At 35.0% G+C, this 19,708-nt stretch overlaps 1 protein-coding gene across 1 annotated transcript; it reads right to left on the reverse strand.

The window, feature by feature from the left end:
• Positions 1–272: 272 nt before the first annotated feature.
• LOC132273683 (amino acid permease 3-like) lies at positions 273–4,939 on the reverse strand. Its single transcript, XM_059774701.1, has 6 exons — positions 4,828–4,939; positions 2,426–2,552; positions 2,101–2,334; positions 1,888–1,981; positions 1,550–1,764; positions 273–1,287 (listed from the first exon to the last, which is right to left on the reverse strand). Exons 1-6 carry the CDS (start codon positions 4,831–4,833, stop codon positions 491–493), a joined length of 1,473 nt encoding a protein of 490 aa, XP_059630684.1. The 5' UTR covers positions 4,834–4,939; the 3' UTR covers positions 273–490.
• Positions 4,940–19,708: the final 14,769 nt, after the last annotated feature.

Raw genomic sequence — 19,708 nt, forward strand, 5'->3', positions numbered from 1 at the left:
ATATCAAGAACAACCCAATAAGATGAGAAACATATTGGGGCCAATTTTTTTAACCTATTTGTATTGCGGAAGGATTTTTATGAGTTTGACATAGGAGATTGGACCATAATTGAGCTTATCCACTACATTAAATTGATCAAAATTCTATACTATTCAACAAGACAATATAGGCCTAAATATCGTTGGACTTGCTTAACATTTTCGTATTTCCATATAGAAACAAAGGGACATGGTTGGAATAAGAAGAGTCATCGGAGAAAAACACAGAGACATAGTTGGGATAAGAGGACTCATATTTGAATACCAGATAGATACATACATACATCCATACATGGACCTGCCTTGTTCCAAGAAACTAAAACCAAATTGAAAACACAAGGATTAGCAACCAAGACTCAGATCATCCCTCTTCAGGCTTGTTAAGTTCACTACTCTTCTTCTTCTTCTTCTTCTTCTTCACTAGTTGCCACAAGAGTGAGTGTCTACTGAATTAGTAACTGGTCTTGAAGGGCTTGTACACCCTGAGGTCAGAAACAACTCCGGCGAAAGATCCGGCGGCGGCGGCCACCGAGATCAGGAGGCAAGCAACACTCAGAATTTGGAGGGAGAGCCATCTGGTGCTCCACTTGGGTATCTTCTTCTGCACAATGTACATCTCCACCGGAAAATAAACCGTGAGAGGCCAAAACCCGAAGGCTCCCAGAATCCCAACCACGTCATTGAAGAACGGCATGAGCATTGAAATGATGGTGGTAATGATCACAAATATGGTTCTCCAGACCAATCTGAAGAGGTTGAGCCTGTAGGGCTTGAATCCCCCCGGGATTGGGATTTCGATGTCTTTGTTGATGAAGTCGCTCTGTGGGAACCTGTGTTTTGCATTTTTTTCCACGAAGGCGAAGAGTGGTTGGCAGTAAACTTGGTATGCACCAACAAGGTGGATCACTATGGCGGCGTTGGCTATGTCAAGAAGCCAGTAAGGGTTGTAGAAGCCGAATCCGGTGAGGAGGTTTCCGGGGGCTAGGTCTCCGAAAGCAGCATAGCCCATGCACCCACAGAGCATGTAGAAAAGGGTCGTCACTGCAACACTTATCATTGTCGCCCTCTTCATTGTCTTGGATTCCGACGGCGGGGACTTGATGGTGTCCTGAATTTCTATGAGGATGAGGGAGTAGGAATAGGCAAAAGCTATGTCGCCGAGTGCTTGGAAGCTCCTCCATATCTTTTGGGTTTGAGTCACCGTGCCAATGCTTATTCCGGTGAGACTTCCCCGGAATTTCCCTGTTTCTGATCAAAGAAAGAGCTTGGATCAGCTTTTGTAGAAAAATAAATAAATACTAATAATAATAGTGAGTTCACATAACAAAATTTTGAATTATTTTCTATTGCTAAGTGTCATTAAAGATATCTCTATCTGCAATTATCTCTCTAAACTTCCAAAATTAGCTCTTTCTAATTCAAAAACATCGTAAATGTGAACCAGATATACTTTTTACTATCCAGATTTGTAAGTGGGACTAAAGGAGATAAAGCAGAAGCCATTTTTTACCTGCAACTTTGCCTATTCCAAGGGCTAAACCAATAGTGGAGTAAGTGAAGGACATGCCTGCAGCAACAATTGAAAGCCACCATATTTGATCAAAGTCTGGAATTTGAGAGAAAATGATTTCTGCAACACCGAACATGATCATGTACGGATTGCTTGAGATGTAACAAGGATTTTTCCCTCCGCTCTCATGGAAGCAATTAGACCTCTTAATTGCCCTGTTTGATTAAAAACCCATTAGAACAAATATTAATTGTCAAACATCAACAGAACAATACACACGACATATATATTTATAGAGCTGTGTTTGGATAAAAAAAAAAAAAAAAATTGGTACTCACATCATGCTTATAGAAGCTGCAATAGTGTACCCAATAGCCACTCCAAAAAGATTCAAGTACTGAATCGCCCCACAAATCTTAACCTTAAAACCACCTGAAAATTTTATAAATATATACCAACAAAGTTAGTTTGTGAACTTTTGAAAAGAACCTACTTGTCAATTTGTCTCTAAACTTGAAAATTAATTACAATAACTTATTAAATTTTTTTACCAAGATTGGATTGAACAGCATCCATATATGTATAGTTTCTCTTGCCGGTGACAGGGTCGCCGGTACGGTAACATGCAGCAAGCAGAGTGGAGGTGTAGTAAGTGACAAAAGAGAAGAGAAACATCACAGTAGGACCAGCAACCCAACCCAACTGAGCAGTAGCCCAAGCAAGGGACAACACTCCAGAACCAATTACAGCTGTTATTATGTGAGCACTTGCTGTCCAAACACTCCCTATTCAATCAAAAATCAGAACAACAATTAAATTAAACACAACACATAGAACTGATTGTGAAAAAAAATTGTGAATTCAAGTTATATATACCAGTTCGTTTGAGACGGCCATCATCATCGAAGCATTTGGAGCCTGCCTGTGGAGCAACGTTCATAGAAAGATCGAAGGCGTGGTTGTGGGTAAAATTCTGACCCTTTTGAGCAGCGTTGTCACCCATCTTTGTGTTTGGAAGAGAGAATTATTTTTTGTTAATATAGAAAAAAAAAAAAAACTGGAATGATGTTAAGAGTTTAACATGAACACACAGAAAGTTGCAAACTACGATCTTAAAAAGAGCAGAGTGGGTTCATTTTTTATAACGAGTCACTCTCTCTGACTGTTTTTTGTCAGTCAGTCACACTAATGAGAATTAATGACACACCCTTCTAGAGTTGCAGAGACCCAAATGAAGTTCTGTCAAGTGGGTATGCTTCAATTGCAGTGAAAAACAAGACCAAACTAAGTTAGGGAAAGAATGAGACCCAGAGAGAAAATGATTAAATTGGGTACGCTATGAGCAAGGGAATGGAGGATATATATATATAAGTGGTGTGAGAGGATTGAAATGAAAAAGTTACATTATAGAGGGACCACGTGACCAAAGACACCGACGCGTATGTCAACTACCGACCACTAATAGTGAAAGTACAATTAAGCCCCTGTTCCCAAACGTCCCTAACCACAAGCAAGTTGAAGCTATCATTCTACTTCAATACATCGCCTTTTCAAATATATACACCATTGTAGTAAAAGTACAATTAAGCCACTGTTCCCAAACGCCCCTAACCACAAGCAAGGATAAGCTATCGCTCTCCTTCCATACATCACTTTTCAAATATATACACCATGCGTTCTCAAAATAAGGGTTTCTTTTGCACTTTGTTAATAAAGTTCCTCTAATTTTTGCTATCTTTGTCCCGTATTAAAAGTTATATTCCAAAAACTTTTAATATGGAAGGCAGTAAAATTTTAAAGTGTAAATTGAAAATTAAAGTTAAAGAAAAATGCATTGAATGAATGTCTTATCATTGTTGCATTAAATGCATGTCTTATTTTGAAATATCACAATGAGACAATTAAATTGGAATATAGAGGTATGTGTGTTTAGAATTAAGATTACCACCATAATTCGTGTGCATGTGTGTTTCTGTCTTCAGATTTCAGCCCAACAAATTCTGGCACCCTTTGAACCTCTCTCAGCTCTCGCACTAATTTGCAATTTAAAAGAAGTAATGATATACATCTCTACCAAGAGCATGTTGGGCGTTACTTGAAAGTATTAAAAGTGTTTCTAATTTAAAATTTTATTTTTAAATGTTTTTTTATAACCAAGAAAAATAAATAAAGAATAAATGTGTGGTAGAGATTTTAGCCTAGTAAAACTTTTATAGCCAAAACTCAAATTTGGATTTATCTACAATTAGTGGAAAATATTTATAAAAGGAGTTTATTCATGGAAAAAGTTATTTATAAAAAGTAATGCTATATCAAAATATATTATTTCAAATTGAACACGTTTATGCAGATTAAAAAATATACATTCAATAATTATAATGACAAATCAACTCTATTTAAGTATATAAAACATCCTTGTTATTTCAAATTAATTATCTTGTATGATCTTAGAAGAGCTATTTTCACACACAAACACACATGCATATATAAATGCATGTATATTCTCTCTCCTGTAATCCTATAACCCTCCCGCCATTTAATCCCTCCTCTGCTTTCTTACTCCCCTCCTTTTCAAAAATATTATTTTTCTCATAATTATTAAGTAATTGTAGTAGTATAGTAGTTAACAAGCTGACAAAAATAATAATAAAAATTCAGAATTTAATGCAACAAAAACGATCAACAAGTTTTAAAATGAAAAAAGACACTGATTTGAGCATCTCTTGTTTACTTCTACAGATATGGTTCGTTAGGAAGGTGAGGAATAATGGGGCATATGACAAGTGGTTGTAGGAAAATATATGATATTGACACCATTCATCCTCAATATTTACAATATATATATATATATATATATATATATATATATATATATATATATATATAACAATTATACTATACACACCACAATCAAAACTATGGAAATATTAGACGGAACGTTTGATGCAACAAAGTGAGACTAACAAAATTTTACTTTATTACATCAAAAAGTTGTCAATATAATGTATAAGTACGTGTTGACATATAAACAAAAAATGAGTTAAAATGACATAAAGCTGACACGTTTACTTATGTGTCAACACCTAATTGATTACTTTATTATATCAAACAACAATTACATCTATTATAAAACATTTCTCTTTTCAAAACACTTCTAAGTAAAACGTTTTTATATGCATACAAAAAATAGTAAAAATGGTACTCTCAAAATGATAACACATGAATGCATACTCTTGTAATGAACTTTTCAACCAGAAGAGGGGGTTGAGTTGTTTTACCTTCATTTCCACCTTCTTTTTCCTTAGACCCTCCTTCCTTCCTTCCTTGATGAAATAGATACAACTCTAAGAGGAAGGAAAGGAGGGAAATGACTTGTAGCTCCAATGTCTCTGTTTGATTAATCTCAAGACCTAATAAATATATATAGTAGAACAAAAAGCATCAAAAACAATATTCTAATCTTTCTCTTTAAACGAGCACCTTAGAATCAGGAAAAAATAAAATTCTCACGTGTGTAGCTTCTCATCCATCCTTACTGCCAAAAGATACGGTTCCTTCATTAATCATTCCCATAAATTATATACATATACATATATGTGTGTGTGTATATAGAGTATTCAGTGCATGTTTAATGTACAAGCAACTGAGAGCATATCAATTGTCTCTTAGTCAAATCATTTTATAAGTTGTGTGGTTTGAGAAGAATCCAAAGATGGTGAGACCACTTAACCTTTCACGATTACTTACCATTCATAGATCTACAATAAGTATCATATTCTCATTAATCTTTGGTCCCCAAACCCTGAGGAAAAGAGAGGTTATTAGACAAAGGTACTTGCTAGTACTACAATTGGGTTCTACAATTGGGCGTTGCATTGATTGTTAACAAAGTAATGTAATAATAGAAGAATATGATGGAATTGTTCAGACTAATTATAGTCTTTAATTAATCTATAAGTTTGACCTCATTGATTTTCTATTGTCAGATCACTATTAATTGTTTGAAGTAATTAGATGTAGGTTATGGATAGTTGATATGGTTAATGTCCATGGGTGTAAGATTTAGGATGCGAAAATATAAAATGTAAAATAAGAAGATGAAAGAGAGAAAGATAGAGAACATAGCATGGTTATGTCGGCACTAAGGTTTACATCCATAAATCAAGAGCCACTGAGGTTATATTTCTTTTATTGCTTGTAGTACTTGATGTGTTTATATTGTAATGATACACAATATATAGGAAATAAAGTTACAGACAAAGGAATAAATCAAGGAGGAAAGAAGGAAAACAAAAGAAATAAATCAAGGAGGAATGAAAGGAAAATGAATATATTATATATGTATAATATATATTTCAATATTCTCCCGCAAACTCAAGATGGGTTTCTCGAAGCCAACTTAAGTTTGGAAATGAAATCTTGAAAACGATGATGGAGCGAAACGCATCCGAAAAGCGGAAACGACGTTGAAAAATGCGGAACAAAGCCGGGAAATGGGTCAGAACAAAGCCGATAAAATGGGCGTTTTTTTTTTTTTTTTTTTTTTCAACAAATTACAAACTCAAAAAGAAACCCCACCAAAAATAAACCTAATAAAATAAGGCAAACACTGCTCCAAAATTTTGCAGGTGGTGGAAATCAACCAAGGAAGAAGAAAATAGTCGGTGTGGTGGAAGAAGAGGTCGCCAGCATGAGAGGTAAGTAAAGTAAAGGAAACCTCTGCAACCAAAGGCGAATTCTGAAATGATGCCAGATATTCGCCAAATTAAGCATAGTAACGACAGCGACGAAGCGCGTATAAATGTGAAGAGTGGGAGCGAAAGACTCGGTCAATGATAACATACCGCGCAACGACTAGAACACAAACAACCTCTATCTGACCAGGAACTGAAGCGACAGTGAATCGGTCACCGCTTCGGAGGGTTGACCGTCGGTGAAGGAGGAATTTTATTTTATTTTTAATTGTTGTTATTATTTTATTTTTACTTTTCCAAGTACTTGAACTTGTGTTTTCATAGAAGCCCACCTAATCAAAATAAAATAGGATTCTAGCGACTAACTTGTGTTTTCTTCCACAAATCACCATTAATGAAACCAAATCTAGGCACCAACTTCTCCAGGGTTAGGAAAAGAAGACTTAATTTTAGAATTAGGGGACAGCTTAATTATGCCCCATTGAGAATTTAAATTAATTAACTTATGTTAAGTGGAAAAACAATTCATTGTGTCGATACACGTGGCAAAATGAACTACACACGTTGGCATTTTTTTGCTTGCTTGTGCTGTACAATATTAAGAACCCATTAATCGTCTTTGTATGATTTCACTTTATACCTAAATTTCAATTAATTTTGGTATATACAAAAAGCCTTAATGTGACTTTTAGCTATGAGATGTTACTTTGATTATTCCAAAGAAAAATACTAAAGAATAACTACTCTTGAAAGCGAGACTTAACTCTTAAGCTTTAACCACCTCACTAAAAAGATACTATTCACTATGAAAGATTGATTAAATCTTAGATTTTCATATCAATATGGTTTTCTATTATCACATTTTTTTTATAAATAAAATAATCATATATCATTGAACTTAATCACAAATTGTTGGTTTAATTAGATTATTTTTTATCCTATTATAGATCGACTCAACAAGTAAGGTCCAATTATTGGTGACACACCTATTTTTTGTACCCATGTGACATATAATGTGTGCGTGTGTGAGAAAAGACGAAATTTGCATATAAATATTCATTTGATTGTTTAGGTCTTTGGGTTGTCTTGAAAAAATTTAATCTTCACAAACAATGATATGATTTAATTTTAAACAACCTTAGATTGTTCGATTATATTGAAATTTGTTACAACATAAACCAATTAAGCAAGTATATAGATTAACTTAGTTGTTAGGCCAAGCTTAGTGTTTTTTCAAGATGAAAGTAATTGATACATCTTAATCCATGACAAAGAAGATTTCTTAGAGGATAAAAGAGGTATTACCTAAGGTATGTCCCACCTACTTTGATTGAATATATCCAACTTTTCAAATTGACTTTAACCTGCATTTTAGTTTTGTGAGTCCGAAATTTTACCATTACTTTGGAAAGATTTTCAAAAAATGATTACAAAAGGTGGCCGGTAACAGAGGGTAAAGAAATCCTAGGAGTTGATTTAGTTGGAAAAGAGTTCTGGCACCTCACAAAATATCAAGTTTCGGGATTAATTCTTCTTAGGTGTAAACAATTTTTTTACGGGCCATGCACATGAACATGGTTTGAGCTTTACCTTATTCGTGTATGGGAGGCGCCTTACACGTGTCCCGGAGATTAGTCGGGGTAAAGTCACAAATACCCAGTTATCGAAAAAAAATAGAGAGTCGAAAAAATCTGGATCTATGCTTTCTTGTTTTGAAGTTGTGACATCCAGATCACAATATAACTTTATCGTTGAGCCAAGACTTACTCTTTCTATACCACCTTTATAATTTCTTAACTGAACGTCATAGATGTATCGTCATTTAAAGAGTCTATGTAAGGATCTCTTGTAAAAGTGAAGTTGTCGACACAATGTAAACCTAATTTTTGCCATTATTGGTACAAATATAATGGCAAAAATTGAGACACTTAGGCTTCGTTTGGATTGAGGGATTTAGAGGAATTTGGAGAGAAAAGAAAGGGAAGGATAGTGATTAGGGTGTTTGGATAGGAAGAATAAGAGAGAAAAGAAAGGATTGGGAGGGATAATTATCCCTCCAAATCCCTCATTTGGAATCCCTCCAAAATTAATAAGATTTGGAGGGATTTGGAGAGAAATGGAACAAATTACAGAAGGGGCAAGAAAGTTGAGAGACAGTCGGCTGAAGTTTTGCGAACAGCGACCGAACTAGAATAGCGGATGATGGAAATTGATATATATGTAGTTTGGTTTTGATTTTTGGAACAATCTAAAATGATATGACGATATGGGTTTTGATCTTCTGATTCTTGTAGATTTTGTAGTTTGCAATTGGAGAGAGAGAGAGAGAGGATCTGTGAGAACGATGGAGGCGATTGGGAGGTTGAAATGATTTTGCCCTACTAACCCTACCAAAAAGGGTAAGATGGTAATTTCATTATTATTCTTTCCATTCTTTTCTCCCCTTTGTGTTATCCAAACAATAATATTGCCAATTCATTTCTTTTCTTTCCTATCTATCCAAACATGAATATAAATTATAGTTATCATTTTCTTTCTTTTCTTTTCTTTTATAATTCTTTCCTTTCTTTTCTCTCCTGTGTATCCAAAGGAAGCCTTAGGATTGGAATCCTGATTTCATACTTAACCAAGCAAGACTACTATTTAATGGTTTCATGTGGTAGTTCAATTATATTAAAAAGAAAAATTGAAAGAGAACTTCGAGAGAAATCAAGGTCATTTTCAAAAACAAAATTATGAGTTTCTTTTCGATGAAGAAAATTTACAAAAGGTTTGAATTATTTTTTTGTAACAAGTAGGACTATAAGATGTGGATTTTCTAGGGAAAATATCATACCAACCCTAGATATTCAAAAGGTCCTCTAGACACAGCTGAAATCTTTGACTCCCATGATATTTCTTGGAGGGTAGATACTTGCCCTTTCCCAATATTTCTCCTTTTAATCTGAACACACAATATATATATATATATACACACACACACATACACGCACGCACGCACGCATATTAGGTACTAGTCCAAAATTCCTGTAAAGCAAATGTTAAAAGCACTTAAAAATGGTAATGGAACTAATGCTAAGCACTCTTATGAGAGAGACTTTTCATGAAGCAGTTGAAGATGACTATCACTTGCTTTTTAAAATATTACTCTCCCACACGCCTTATTTGGACCGTCGATGACTTCTACAAAAATAAAAATATCTCACTTTGTTTTTTGATTCTTTTTAACTGCTTCCATTGCTACAAGAATATCAAAGATTTGTTTTATTCTATCTAATCGTTTAAATAATAATTGATTCTATCAAACCATTGAATTAAAATCTAAATCAATTTGAAATTTGTAAAAGTTTGGTACGAAAAATTGAAATATTTGAACGAATTAGTTGGCAAAAATGTATGGATTTGCGTTTACATGTTCACATCATAATCTAGCACCATCAATACATACACGTGCTTTTATATATATATATATATATATATATATATTTATATATATGCCTGAATCAATCCTACAACACACTACATCGCATATACAACAAGCAACATCCATGCAATAACAATATTATAACAGTCATACAACACTGTAACACAATTAAACTTAGAATTAATTCAATATTTTGACGTAATTATTACATGCATTGTCAAAATAAAATTATTGCATTAACTATTTATAGTTTATATAAATATATATGTATTAGTGTGTGTGTATAAATATATATGTATAAGTGTGTGTATTCGATCTGTACAGATGGATGGATAGATACGAGCTTGTTGTCTCCCTATCTATCAAAACTAGTTGACACACCCCACTTCGTGCCATTCAACTTCCTTTAATGCAAATGGGTCTATCAGATATGTGAAGCCAGAGTCTCATTAAAGTGCGATATGTATAAATCAGTGTTTCACAACTAGTCCTTATCTACATTCTTTGGGCATCAGAGAAACCCACACATCCACGGATTGAATACTTTTATGTGATAAATATGTGTGTGAGATTGATCTGATAGGCATTATTTAGTGACTTTAAATCACCAAATTAGCACAAAGATTGACTGATTGACTGCTACGTTGGTGCATTGCATTATTTAGTGGCCTCGTTTGGTTGGGATCACTCTCGAATAAAAGTTTCATCCCTAATTTGTCGAGAATAAATATTATATATATATATATTTGCTACTTTCATATCGAATGTATGAATGTCATATTCTTATATATTAAATATAAAGTAAAGTGAGGAAAACGCCTTTAATATTTACATTTTGAATAAATAACAATCATATTATTTATGTTGTGGATATAAGTTCGTTAAATTTGAAAAAAATGAGTAAAGAATGATTTATGTTGTGTATGTAAGTTCGTTAAGTTTGAAAAATGAGCAAAAAAGGGTTTGAAATCACTATTAAAATATAAAATTATGAAAATGCCCATATATATATATATTCCCTTTTATATATATTATATATAAGTATACACTAAATCGACGCGAGACATATCAAGTTGTCACCGGTATTCCATTACATGCGACAGTGATGATGACCAAGAAATCCAAAAAGATAAGAGAAAATACGGACAGTTTAGTAATTTTTTACTTAGTTTTTATTCTATTATAAGGGCACACTTAACATTTAGGTTTTTAATTGTTCTAAAATTAAATGTTAAATTTTTTTTTTTAGAACATATAGAGAGTGATACGATATTAACACAGAGAGATAGATTGCATTCACACTACTATATTAACAAACCGTGTAAGAGTTGTGCAAAAGCTAGTGTGAAAGGAACAACTCTTCATTCTCTTATTGACAATGATATATAATATACACGGGACCGATTTGTTACAAAACAAGACAGAGACGCATCAATGTTCTGAGACTAATTAATTAATATCGATATCAAACAATTGTGATGTTGTTCTATATACTTATATAATTTGTATATACGTGTATTAAATAACAATCATAAATTACGTGCTGTGGGTGATTTCATTAGAAATTATTATTTGGTTTGGAGAAGAAGACAGAGGGAGTGTCATTTGATGATCTTGGAGTGGGACCCACCCTCCATTATTTCACTTTAAGACGAAGACCATTGGAACCAATATCTAGAAATACGTTGACTACGCGCCAAAAAGTGCATTGCTTGCATCATTTAATATACATGAATTATGTAGCATGTATCAACACTCGTTGTCGCGACTGAATCACAACACCTGTCATTAATATATATATATATATATATATATATATATATATTATAATTTTAAAAATATATTTTTTAAAGACTAGATTATTCTTTCATTTCATTGATTTTTTTTTTGTTTAATTTTAAAAATATATTTTTTAAAGACTAGATTATTCTTTCATTTCATTGATTTTTTTTTTTTGTTTAATTTTAAAAATATATTTTTTAAGACTAGATTATTCTTTTATTTCATTGACCTTTTTCTCCTCTCACTATCCATATACCTTTTAATATTTATGTATATATGTATATATACACACGACTAATGGTCTCACAGCGGATTCTTTCCTCTTTCTTTTCTTTTCCTTTTCTTTTTTTTTTTTTTAATAAAAAGTTTCCTTTATTACATAGCGTGAAGCACCCAATGAAATTTACCAGAGAAAAAAAAAATAAAAAAATAAAAATAAAACTAAGCGCCCAATAAATTCAAATATTAGATACTGTAAAAGTTTTAGAAAGTTGGGGCAACATATTATATCTCATCCTTTGAGAAGTGAGAAATATAAATTGATAAAAAAAAATTAATAATAAATAAAGATGATAACAAGTGACATATAATATTGAAGTGTCCACTAAGAGAAGGTTAGTGGTATAAACTTAACAAAAACTAATAATAATAATAATAATAAAGAAGCTTAATTGCATGTAAAAAAAAAATCATCTAAGACAAAGTTAGTTGTGTGTATAAATGTATATAAATAGAAAGAGTAAAAGAAAAAGGTCAATAAAATAAAAAGGGTAATTTGGTATTACAAAAATATGTATTTAGAGTTCCACAAAAATATGGAAACATATTTGATAGGGAAAAATAAATCTATCTTGACCTAAAGATAGAGGCAACCAAGTGTTGACCAGCCGCCAGATCTTTTCGGTGATCAACGATAATATTTTATTATTAGAGGTAACGATTTCGATGGATAAGAATGATGACATATCTTATGCAGGATAAGATTTCTATAGGGATGATGACAAATCTTATCAAGGGTAAGATTTCCATGGGATAAGTCCCATGGGATGAGGATGATGAAATTCCCTTATCGAGAATAAGGGAAGCGACGATAAATAGGAGGACGACTCGGGAATAAGGTATGACGAAAAAACTATTATTAAATTCATGTCTTCTTTTTAGACCTTAGGTGACTAATTTGACCGTCGGAGAGCTCTTGACAGGCACCACACCGGTGCCATCAAGGTTCATCGATCTTATACTCTCTTCCTTGCAGGAAAACGGTGTCGTATCGGACTACGTGAATTTCACTATCAACAGTTGGCGCCATCTGTGGGAACGACGATTCCCTTGAATCAATTAATTACTCTGTTGGGTATATACGTTTGCAGGCCGGTATGGTTACCGAAGGAATACCGTCGTAGGGATCTGGTCAAAGGGTAGAGTCGGGTGAAAACCTGGACGTCCCAAACGACCAGACACGACTTGCAGCGTTGGAACTGCAGGTCCAAACTCTGAGTCAGGGTATGGACCAGTTGATCCAGCAAAATGCATCACTCTTGCAACATCTTGTTCCACCGGTTCAACAAAACTTGCCACGACAAGATCTCTCAAATCCAAACGGAGGGAATAGGAATCTTGAAGAGCAAGATAATCATCCCCCCCAAAATGAGACTAAAGTGGAACAAAGCCAGGTGGGAACCCGACATAGAGAGGTGGTCCACTCATCTCTCCCACGGAGTTCCCGACCTCCTGAAAGCACAGCCTTCTGTCTTAAAGAAAAGACAAAGAAAGTTACCTATCTCGACCTGCAGATCGAGGATCTCAAAAGGAAAATGGAAGATGTAATGCAGGCTCTTAAAGGGAAAGGTCATGCCGCCGTAGATGACCTGGTACAAAGGACCAACTTGCCGTTCAGCCCCGCTGTTATGAAATGTCCACTACCTAGCAAGTTCAGGATGCCCTCGTTCGAAAGCTTCGATGGGACCAAAGATCCCCTCGATCACCTGGAAACTTTTCAAGCTCTTATGCATTTACACGCTGTGTCAGACGAAATCATGTGCCGAGCTTTTCCCACTACACTTAAGGGATCAGCAAGAGTTTGGTTTAACAAGCTGAAGCCAGGAACCATCAACACCTTCGAAGAACTGAGTAAGCAGTTTGTGAGCCACTTCATTGCAGGTCAGAAGCATAGGAGGCCGGCTACCTACCTGTTTACCGTGGAACAACAAAAGGAAGAGTCTATTCGAGAATACATCACCCGATGCAACGCAGAAATGTTACAGGTAGAAAAGGTAGACAACAAGGTAGCTTTGACCGCTTTCATAGGAAGACTCCAAACGTCCAGATTCTTGTTCTCTTTATCAAAAGAACCTCCCACTAGCATGATAGAGTTGCTGATCAGAGCGCAAAAACACATCAACGCTGAAGACACTATGAGTGCACGGAAGGAGCGAGAGGACAAGAAGAGGCCAGCCCCTCTTGCCAGGGATGAAAATAATACCAAATATAAGAGATCATTCTTCAGCCAGAGTGATAGCACATATCATGAGAAGGACTCAGATGAGTATACCGATTAGAAATTGTCTCGCAGCTAGAATTAGCCTTATCAAGTCATTCACAATAAAGACTGGGGGCCTCTTAGTTAATCATTTTAAATGGAGGGTAGCTGTAACGACCTGGTCATTTGCCTCCCTTTCTTTTTTCCTGAAATTTTACGAATGAATTTTTTTCGTTTAATTTTCTTTTCTGAGCTCTGTTTCGTGTCTCTTAGTGTCATCTCGAGTACTCAGAATTGGTTCCTAAGACTCTTTTCCGTGGATTGACAACTTCCTTTAAGGATCGAGTTATTTTCATATTTTTCGTTTTTCGACATTATGCGCCTTTCTTCCTTTTCCCTATTCTGTCTTTTCCCCGTTTATCAGTTTTTGGCACAACCTCACTTTTCATGCTCGGAGGTGGTTTTTGACTTCACGTGCCTTCATTTTAAGTGGTTTCCTCAAAATACGTATCTTTACTTTTGTAATAAAGTACTCTGGTTGCTCCCGGTGCCCATAGGGGCATGGATGCACAATTCTTCATAATCTTTTTCATTTCTTGGGGTGTTTTTCATAAATATCTTTTGAAGATATTTTATTTCAGGGGTATCTAAGAAAATATCTTTTGGAAGATATTTTCATTCTGGGACAGTTTCGCAACTGACCCTTTTTGTAGGGGCCATTGTGCAATTAACGAAAGTTATTGCAAAATGCCTCGTCTGGAGCCTGGATCCTCGTACGGGATTCATTTTCATATTTCGTCGAGTCGTGGACTCTTGGAATTTCCTTCTGGTCATATTTCTCCAGTATCAGAGTTTTTGGACCAAGTTGCCGCCGAACTTGTTCGGGGCATAACTTTCTGCTCGGGACTCGTTTTTCAACGCTGTTTCTTCCGTTGTTCATATTTTCTCATTTTGAATCTTTTTTGTTCATGAAGTTTTTCCATTTGAGCACGTTTGCTCAAATTCTACTTTTCCGGACCTGGCGGGGCCTGTTCGGGGCACTTTTTGAGATTTCTTTAAAAGGGGGGTGAAATATTTCATTTTTCATCTTCCCCACTCCCCTTGCATGACCTGAAGCAGCCATGGATGCCCATGGAGCTGCCACCTTCTCTCTCCTCTTTTGATTTACTTTTCCTAAGTGAAAAATCTTCGGCCTTCACGTTTATCGTTCCCCTCGACGTGTTCTACCATTCCCCCTTATCAGAATTCATTTCTGACCATTTCTTGAGTTTCGGGTTGAAGTCAAGTTGTGATTTTCATGGGGCTTCTTTTGGATTCATGTGGATCGTGTTGTCCCCGACAAAACCCTTCGATTTCGGCGGATTCGGAACACTTTTCTTCCAGTGGGGATTTGGGGGTTTTCATCTCAAATTGAGGTAGGGGATGTTATAATTTAAATTCTTGCTATATTACATGCTTGTGATGCTTATACAACTTGATTACATACTTGGATGTAAAATCTAGAGATTTTATTATTTATTTTTCTTGTGAAGGATTTAATTTTCCCGGTTGTCCATAACTTTGTTTAATCATATGGCATGATAGAATATTACCCCTTGATATGTAGATTGACATATATTAAATTTAGATTATTTGAACAAGTAATGAATATTTTATTTAATATTTATCTTGAATAAAATATTAAATCATGTGGCCTTATCTAGCTTTAAATTAACATGTGATAGCATATTATATTAGGCCCTAGCATGCTCTTCAACATAGATTAATTTGGGAGAAATCGGAGAAGTTTTAAAATCTAGTAATATTTAATTAAGTAGATTAATTAAATTGCTCCGAGTGTACTATTCACTCCATTGGAAATTCGAGTTGAAATTCTTGATATACATGCCGTATAGTTTCACATATATTAAATCTAGAATATTTGATTAGGTTTTGAAACCTTTCATTTATTATTTTTCTTGTATTAAAGTTTAATACTCAAGGCCGTAACTTGCATGAAATGTACTTGTATTGTGTTCTTAAATCAAGTTATGACATGTTGTATAACATATATTAAATTGATGTCATTTGGATGACTTTCAAAATCTAGAGATTTTAATTAAATGAAATAATTAAAATCCATTTAATGGTTCTATGCACTTGATTAAGTTTCTAACCTTGTATTCATGATTGTCTTGATAAGTTCCTTCACGTGTATTACATTGAGCATAATCGGATAAGTTTGAGACTTACACTTACTTGTTTTACTTGTATGGAACTTAGTTCACTTAGTTGTAACTTGTATTCCATGGAACTTTTAGCCTTTCACATGTAACTAGACCCCGTGTATCTTGGTTTCATTAATGTACTTAATGAACTTGCATCATTGTCTTGGAATGATTTAATTATCCATGTATTGCTTAGTAAATAATTAAATCATTAATCTTATACTTGTGATATTTTTGCATCGATGGATTTTATGTGATATATATCCTAGTTTGTAGTTTGTGTAGATGCATACTATGATTTTTTGACATTTCACATACTATGTTAGTTGAGAACTTAGGGCATGACTTGTATGTTTCCAAAATGTTGATTGTGCATGGAACATGTTTAATGCATTACTTGTGTCTTAATGCTATCTTGACTTGCACAACTTGTTGATTTTGGAAACTTGGTGATATCAATCAAGATTGACATGGTTAGGACTTGGTTCTAGTATGGGGGAATGTCCCTCTACACTATAGTGCGTACTTGGGGAAGGTACCCATCGGTTACTAGCCCTAAAGTGATCCCAAGATTCCGGTTTTCTATAGTGTGCACTGGGGGAAAGGTACCCATAGGTTAGTAGCCCTAAAGTGATCTCAAGAGTATGGTTTTAATTCGGGCGATATCCAAGTTTCCACATTGGTTGATTTCACTCTTTAAATTTCAAGTTGCTATTCCTTGAAGATTTAAACTTGTCGTGTATGTGAAATGCAGCAATCTTGCCTCATTGCATAGATTTTATGCTTCATTCGTGATTTAACTCCTTAAATCTTAAGTATTGTATTCCTTGAAGATTTAAGACTCTTTTTGTGTTATGTGCTAGATTCTACCCATGTTTAAATGCATAGATATTATGCCTTACTCCTGACTCCATGTATCTTCCTTTTCGTGTTTTTTGGAATATACCATCTTTGTTTAATTGTGTAGATATTATGCATTATCCTTGATATCACGTGTAACTCTTTTCGTGTTATGTGAATGGTTCCAACTTTGTCTAATAGCATAGATATTATGCCATGTTCTTGATTTCGTGTATTAACCCTTTCATGTTAATTAGAATGCTCCAATCATGTTAATTGTATTGATAATGCAATTCATGTTAATCTATGTTCAAGTATTCTTCTTATCGTGTTCTTGGATTATTCCAACCTTGATTTGTTTCATATATGTATATATATCATGATTCTTGTTGCTTATACTCCATGATAACTTAGGATGATCCCTGAGTCTAATCTTTGACATAGACGTTAGGTAGTATGATCCCTTTTGAAATATATCATGTTAATCCTAAAAATCTCTAAAGAAATCGAGTCGATGCATGCTCATCCCCTACGAATAAACTTGTTAGTCTTATTTATTCACCCCGAAGTTACTGGGTGTTTTACAGGTAAAGAAGTTTTGTTGTGGGATACACAACACTCTTAGACATGCTAGAAGTCTTGAAGTATTTTTGGTGACATTGAATATGCACATGTTAGCATATCATGTTTGCATTTGTTTATTTTGACAAAGCTTGTATCTTTTGATTCCATGTATGTAATGTATACCTAAGTACACTCTTTATAATATATTTGATATGTATGAGATGAGGCCGGAGGCCATTGATACGTATATTGAATTCTATGTATGTTTTAACTTCATGAAATATTATGAAAATATTGAAAAATGCCAAGTCATTGTCTCACCATGGTTGCATCAGGTGTGGGAATTCCATTTTTATTTTTTCATAGGGTCTCAAAAATCTTGTATGAAGTGTGGCCAAGGGCCAAACGGTTATTTGAAATCATTTATCAATTTTGGTTTTCATGTTTTCCATTTCAAGTCTATTTTGGCCTTTTCGGCCGTTGGGGGGTCGAATTTTGTATCGGTGGTATTTTTAAGCCGTGGACCATTGTAGCGCGTCCAAATAGGTAAGTTACGTTTGCGTGCATGATCATTTTCAAGAAAAACCTCATCCTTGGTGATTTGAGCTTCCTATGGAATCATTTTTCAATTTTTATTGCATAATCTGTTCTAGGGGCATTATAGACTTTTCACATCAGTTTTATTTTCCTCTTTCGACATGGTCGCTTAGAAAACGTGATTTTAGGGGGGGGGGGGGTTTCTTCTTTGTGTTTTTCCAGAAAACATCGTCTTGGTATCGAAAATCCATCGCAAAGTTCAGCTTCTGTTTTTTTTATTTAGCAGCTTTTTGGACCTCCATGACCAGATTTCATGGAGGGGCATTTAGGGCATTCTACATTACGTGTTTTTTTTAATTCTCTTACGAGTCACGTAGAAAACTCAATTTTAAGGGGGGTTTCTTCTTTGTGTTCTTCCAGAAAAAATCATCTTCTTGCCCGTTTTTGATTTCAGATGTAGATAGATCCTGTAGCAGCTTTTTGCCCTCTTGTCCAGTTCTGATCTAGGGGCATTTTGGGGGTTTCACAGTAAGTTTTTTTTTTTTTTTTTTTTTTTTTTTTTATTCTGTCTGCGTAGTCAGGTAGAAAACTCGATTTTAAGGGGGGTTTCTTCTTCGTGTTTTCCATAAAAACTCGTCTTGGCTTCCGTTTCAAACCTCAGTTCTGGAATCCCATTTTTTTTCTTTCTTGCTGCCGGCTTGTGCATGCCATTGGGCACCGGCATGGGCGCCGGTGGGCTGATGCATGGGCGCTGTGTGCGCCATGACCTTCGTCGGGCCGCTGCGACGTCTCAACTTCAAACCCTCGTTTCTTCCTCATCCGGACTCCAAATCCAGTGAACTTTTTTTTGAACTTGACTAATTTTTCGCTGTCTTTCCAACGGTGTGCTCGGTTGCACCCAGTTCTTCCTGAATAATTATCAGTTTACCCTTTTTGCCTTAAGTGCTCGTTTTTCTTCGTCATGACCTTTTTCCTTTGTCCGAACTCCGAATCATGCGATTCTTGAGTCCATATTGATTAGTTTTTCATTGTCCTTCCAGCGGTGTGCTTGGTGGCATCCGAATCTACAGTTTTCAGAAATAACTATTTTGCCCCTAAGGGCTTATTTGTCATATTTACGATCTTTTGCTTCCGCATCAGTTCTTATTGAGTTCCACGACCTCGTGGAAGGTCGCTTTGACTTGTTAGAGTCTTATTTTCTATTTCGCTTCCGCATTCGGATCCGTTATCGGATCATCCTTTCGGTTCATCACTGACGCACTAGCCTAAAAACCAGTGCCGTCACAGTAGCTCCCTCACGTGTTATCTTGTTTTTAATAAGCCTAGAGGCAATGATGGTCTTTAATAAAATTCTTTTCAGTTGCCTTGACTCTTGGTTAATTATCTTTATACGTGCAGTATCCCTGTACTCTAAGGGAGAGTAAATGAGTGTCCTGAATTATAAGGATCCGGGCTGAGTGAATCCCGTAATCCGTATCCCCGTACTATAAGGGATAGTAAATGAGTGTCTTGTATTACAAGGACCCTGGCTGAGTAAATCTGATCGGTTGATCAACTATACATCAACCTTCGCAATAGCACGAATCATTGTAAAATAGGGCTATTGGTCGGGTAAGTCGAACCACTGGGACT

Source organism: Cornus florida, unplaced genomic scaffold (assembly GCF_030987335.1).
Source record: "Cornus florida cultivar Cherokee Brave unplaced genomic scaffold, ASM3098733v1 CherokeeBrave_3.0.0_Hap2_Chr09, whole genome shotgun sequence".
NCBI lineage: Eukaryota > Viridiplantae > Streptophyta > Magnoliopsida > Cornales > Cornaceae > Cornus > Cornus florida.